Source organism: Lontra canadensis, unplaced genomic scaffold (genome assembly GCF_010015895.1).
Source record: "Lontra canadensis isolate GAN:19392208 unplaced genomic scaffold, GSC_riverotter_1.0 scaffold18, whole genome shotgun sequence".
Lineage (NCBI taxonomy): Eukaryota > Metazoa > Chordata > Mammalia > Carnivora > Mustelidae > Lontra > Lontra canadensis.
The window spans coordinates 22170307-22176306 of record NW_022631012.1 but is presented as its reverse complement, the minus strand read 5'-3'; the positions used below and the strand labels follow the sequence as shown (position 1 = coordinate 22176306).

General features: G+C 41.0%; 1 protein-coding gene across 1 annotated transcript in view; it reads right to left on the bottom strand.

Annotated features, from left to right (window-relative positions):
* Positions 1–6000, bottom strand: part of STAT4 (signal transducer and activator of transcription 4) — a 96117-nt gene continuing 90117 nt past the window's right edge. The window contains exons 19-25 of the mRNA XM_032860207.1: positions 5466–5515; positions 4918–5012; positions 4489–4625; positions 3953–4144; positions 2489–2555; positions 2000–2108; positions 1–287 (exon numbers count right to left, since the gene is read on the bottom strand). Of these exons, the coding sequence (XP_032716098.1) occupies positions 261–287; positions 2000–2108; positions 2489–2555; positions 3953–4144; positions 4489–4625; positions 4918–5012; positions 5466–5515 (677 nt within the window). The 3' untranslated portion in view covers positions 1–260. The remainder of the gene's footprint in view (positions 288–1999; positions 2109–2488; positions 2556–3952; positions 4145–4488; positions 4626–4917; positions 5013–5465; positions 5516–6000) is intronic.

Here is a 6000-nt window from a genome sequence, read left to right as displayed (position 1 = left end):
TTTTTTGTTAATGTTATATTAACACTGGTTTCTTAAAGTGTCTTATCTTGCAAGTTTATCTGAAGCTTCGGTTTTTAGCATTTTAGTCAGGACATTCCCAGTTAGTGGTGTCATGCCAGTGAGAGGAGAGCTTCAGACTTCAACCATTTCCCGGAAACTGGTATGTACAAAGCTGAAGAAATAAGCACGACTGCTGGCAAAGATCAGTCTTTAAGCTTTTTCATTTGCTTCCTTCTTTTGAGTGCCCAGAATTTCTCCTGTCATTCAGCAGAATATGGAGACTTCATCTAAAATTGGAAAATGAAAATGACTTTTGGGGAAATTACTGGTTTTTGCAAAGAAGTCATAGTTTTTTAGGTAAACACCTTTTTGTCTACTAAATACTTCACAATCTTTCTACCATTTAACTAGTAAGCATTCACAAATTTCATCCCACAAAAATGTGCTGAGAAAATGTGTGAAAAATGTAGCAAAAGTTCTCTTATAACTAAATGATTTAAGACAACTAACATTGGAATAAGCTGTCAAAGGGGACTGTGGGTTTCCCCATCCCTGGAAACCTTTGAGAGGACTAAAACTTTATAATCTGTGTAGAGGAACAAAATTTGCCACCCAAATGTGTCTTTTTAGTATGTAGATTATTTTAGGCTGATTATTTTTAAGAAATAAAAAGCTCAGGAAGAGGTTTTGACCTTCCCCCTAACTGGCTAAAAGAATTTAGACAGAGGGGTGCCTGGGTGGCTCAGTGGGTTAAGCCACTGCCTTTGGTTCAGGTCATGATCTCAGAGTCCTGGGATCGAGCCCTTATCTGGCTCTCTGCTCAGCAGGGAGCCTGCTTCCTCCTCTCTCTCTGCCTGCCTCTCTGACTGCTTGTGATCTCTTTCTGTCAAATAAATAAAATCTTAAAAAAAAAAAAAAGAATTTAGACAGAGAATCTGGCTCCAAGAAGGGAGTTATCGCCTTAGATAACTACAGTATAATATGAATGAGGCGTGGTAGACATGGAGGAACTCAAAGTTTGTTTGTTAAAATTCTTCTTTGTGCCCCATTGTTTCTGTATGGCCCAGCAAACATTTGTTTATGAAATATTTCCTCTTTTTCGTCTTCCTGTGAATTGTCTTCAATCCCTTTGAAGCCTCAGATCCCAGCCCCTTCTTCTTAGCTCAGAATGGCGTACAAGCCTCAACTGCTTGTCTGTGGGCCTCATATTCTTACGGCCCCCCGTTAGTGCTTTACTTACTTATTATTTGATTTTCTCTTATTAATCTGTCTCATGTCAATTTAAATCTTCGATCAGCCAAAGGAACCTTGAAGGGTAAAGTCAAAATTTTCCTCCCGCATACCCAACATACAAATTTCTTGGGGCTCAGGATTCTATTATTCTCATATGTTCATCTGAATGTAAACTGAGTCACTTGATGGTATTGAGGAATAATAGTAGATAGGATATATCCTCATCACATTATTTCATTTAAGATTGTGATTAAGTTCTCAGGAGAGTAGTAGTATGCTGCTACTGACTGTAATTCACGTGCTACTTGAAGAAGTTCCTGGGACAGGATTCATAATGCAAGTAAAAATTAATAAAGAAAAATTGGAATTTGTGATTCTCGAACTAAAATAAATATCGAACTTTATAGGCTTATAAATATTGACTAATGTATATTGTCTATTAACATGGGAGAGTGGTGGGGAGTGGTGCGGCCAACGGTAGAAGTAGGGACAAAATGTACATGAGTGAGGAAGAGGAATTCTTTGATGGCTTTTGGTGGAAAGAACTTAAAGCAGCCCAAATGAATGAAGGTGTCTGTTTTCAATGTCCATATCAGTTACCCACAGGAACACACAAACACACCCAGTGTTATGCTCAGGGATTTGGTCCAACAAAAGCATTTTCTCACTTCTCAGGCGGAACGTCAACCCCTTTGATTAACAGGTATACCACATTTGCTTCATTAGGAGTGCCCTTGATGAGCAACGGAAAAGAAAGGGAACATACTGCAGTTTCGATTGTTGTGGGACTCAGGTTTTCTCTCAGCACGGCGTAGACGCTTGGAGACATGGGAAGAAGATCTGATGGAGAATGTGGTTCAGTTGAATCACTTCGGCTTAAAGAGATAACAAAGTACATGTTGAAAAGGATTAAAAATGACAGCTTCTGATGACACGGTGTCAGGAACTCATTTCTAGGGCCTCATCTATTTGTTTCTTTGAGATGCCTAATTCATTGTTTGAAATCAGATCGTTCAGCGTACTCTGGGATATACGACATCTAAAAAGGCAACTTTATAATTCCAGTCATGGTAGACCATGGTGCTTCCTGAAGACTAGCTTTATGTATTAGAGCAAACAGGACATTGAGCATTAAAATGCTTTATCATCAGGTATATTGGTACTCGGCTCCATCCTAAAATTTCATGTGCAAGTGCTTTTTTTAAAAAAGAAAAATTGAGTAAGAGATATTTTACATGTGGCTAAGGTTACTTACATTGTTGAGATGGGTATAAAAACAGATGGAACGTAACCTTTGTCCCCCCTTTCTGTTGGTCTTGAAACTGGAAAAGAAAGGCAGGAAAAAAATGTTATCAATATTACTAATAAATTTTTTGAAGTCTAGAAAAATATAAGTAATGTTAAAAAGAAGAGGGAGATTATGATCGTTTAGTGACTCACAAAAATTTGTAGCTGAATAGATGAAACGGTATTTGAGATGAACATAAAATGTGTAAGAAGAGAGAAGTCTCCTGGCAGGCCTAATCTGACTTTACACATTATCGTCTCCCAAAATGTGTGAGAAAAAGTGGGAGTCAACTAAATTACCTGTGTTCAGTGTTACGGTTTAAGTTTGATTGTATTTGGTGGACTTGCGTATTGGGGAGCTATCGCTAGTCAGTAGGGGAGCAGCAGGTCGCGTCTGCAGGTGACAGTTTCAGCTATTCAGCGAGACGGTGCTCGCGGGTTTCGTCGCTACGGACGAGCATCTTAACGGATCATGCACACTTGCATTGGAGATCAGAATGGTACACTTACAATTATGTAGCTAAATTAGTTATATTCTTCACGTATTTAACAAATATTTACCAAATGCTTCTTTTGGTCGGGTATTATTTATGCCCCTTAGGATAATATATGTAATATATATATAATAAATAACACTTATTTATTATTATTATTTTGGTCGGGCATTATTTATTCCCCTTAGGATACAACCAGGAAAGGCAGGTGTGTCCAGACTTATCGGCAGGCAGGTGGGGAAAGAAGCACTGACCCCCTCGCCCCCACCCTGGCAAGCAAACCGCCCAAGCACAATCGTGGGACTACAGTAAGGCAAAAAATGTAAAGCTTATAAACCTCCGCTTTCCTTTGCAGAAAACAGACTCCCATAACTCTTTTTAAAAATTTTTTATTTATTTATTTGACCGACAGAGATCACAAATAGGCAGAGAGAGAGGGGGAAGCAGGCTTCTTGCTGAGCAGAGAGCCCAATGCAGGGCTCGATCCCATGACCCTGGGATTATGACTTGAGCCGAAGGCAGAGATTTAACCCACTGAACCACTCAGGTGCCCCTCCCATAGCTCTTAACAACTCTTAACAGCTTTCTAATCATTACCTCCTCCTTTTCCTGTCTCCCAGTCACAGATGGGAAGTAAGCCCCGCTCCCATTTTAGGAAGGAGGAAGTTGGAAGCTCTACAGGCAGCCGTGAGTCGGCCCCATGGCCCCGTGAGTCTGGGCACAGCCACGGGTGACTGACTACTCGGGTTGACCGCCCAGCTGTTCCTCTTCAGGAACTGTTGACACCCTACTTCGTTTTTAAGGCCTTGACCGCCACATACGCCCTATGACTTATGACAGTCAAAGTAAACATCAAAAGAGGAACTTCGTTTACTTTACTGCAATATGAGGTTATTTGCCAAAAGCTGACGAAAACAGGCGAGCAGAAAGAACCTAACCTTCGCCTGGCTGGGAGCTGTAGTGTTTACCGAAGGCTTTGTCTTTGGGAATGTCAGGATAAAGGTACTTCAGAGGGTTTTCGGGAATGTTTTCAGCCATAATAACCTTGTAGTCTCGAAGGATGTCGGCGAACGGCAGCGCGGACAACCGGCCTTTGTTGTAGGGCTCCACAGAGTGGAATCGCACTTCTCCTGGAGAGACAGAAAGGGTGGGTGTGGGGGGTGGGGACATTCAGGCTCCTGCAGGCATCTCTGGGCCCATTCTTCCTGCCCGCATCACCTCCACGTCCCTGGCTATCACACAAGGCTGGCCCTTCCCTGGCATGCGGACAGCGCTGCCTGCGAGGCGAGAGAGGACACCCACACAGGCCGTGAGAAATCCGTGGGACTCTCTTCTGGGACAACTGTAACAACCAGCATCCAACCCCCTGGACACATGAAGAGCAGAACACCATGCTACACACTTCTGAAAACTGAAATATCGAGAGCCAAACCCAGTACAAATGTCCCACGTGTGAGCCACAGTGCGCAGGTACCATTTTCAGAATGGTCGACCCAGGTGAAAGTTATCCCTCCGAGGTGGCTTTCACTGAATCGTAACAAAAAGGTTCCAGGCATTTTATCCTTTAACAAGAGGCGCTCCTTCTCTTTGCTAACAAAGCCCATGACATACCTAAAAATAGAACAATGAACAGTTGTATCTGATCAAACACTAATTTATTACATTTGTATTTATTTCATTTACAAAGAACAGACCTAAATTCGTTCTGAATATAATAGAAAGTCAATGAAATACTCCTGTAGGATTAAAGTAAATATCAGTACTCTGTGAGGAATGTAAAAAACTGAACTATTCCCCACCCCCATCAATAAACATGCTTAAAAAGAAAAAGAAAGAAAAAAACCCAACAGCTTAAAAATAAGAACCTAATGAACTCATATGGAAAATATAGCCTGTAACTCACCCATCTATCCAAAGAGGAAGAATGTGTTTCTTAATTAGATCTAATATTGCTTCAAGCCATGTCCAAAAGGTAAATGATTTACCAGGTAAGTGTTCCTATTGTAATAAACAAACATGTCAGGACAATGATTAACAGTAATGTTGATACAGTAATTCAAGTTCCACTTTTCAATGAAATACTTCCTTTAAACTTTTAAAAAATGTTTATGCATTTTAGAGAAAGAAAGCCAGAGGGGGCAGAGGCAGAGGGAGAGAGAAAATCCTGAAGCAGACTCCCCACTGAATAGGGAGCCTGATTTGATGCAGGGCTCTATCCCAGGACCCTAAGCTCATGATCGGAGCAGAAACCAAGAGTTGGCTGCCCAACTGACTGAGCCACCCAGGCACCCCAAAATACTTCCTTTAAACATAAGACAATAGTTTAGAGTTAAAAAAAAAAAAACTGTATCCAGGAAACCCTCAAAATCCCAGATTATGACGTGGAGGCTGAAAAAGAAACACTTCTTAAAAAAATTTTTCGGAATATTATTTTTGTTCCCCTATTTGTACCTTGCAGAACTTGGCCCAGGTGAGATGACCATCATTGTAGCTAGACTGGACTAAAAGAAAAGAAAAGAATGAGATTTTTATTAAACAATTAAGACTTTTCACTTTGGTGCTCAATTTATTTACTTATTTTTAAAAATTTTTATTTATTTACTTGACAGAGAAATAGAGAGCACAAGTAGGCAGAGAGGCAGGGAGAGAGAGAGAGAGAGAAGCAGACTCCCCGCCTAGCAGGGAGCCCAGTGTGGGGCTCGATCCCAGGACTCTGGGATCATGACCTGAGCTGAAGGCAGACGTTTAATCAACTGAGCCACCTAGGCACCCCAAGATGCACAATTAGGACTTTACCCAGTCCCTTTCAAAAATTTCTTAAGCACCTGTTATGGGTTTGCAGTGTACTTAATGCTAGCAACAGTAAAAACGTGAAGATACCATGAAATGTATTTTCTAAGAAATTCTTCTCAATGAAGGAGCTAAGATAACTTTGAAAGAGGGTGAGTATCTAGGGCCAGGCCCCCATGAATAGATATGATATAAA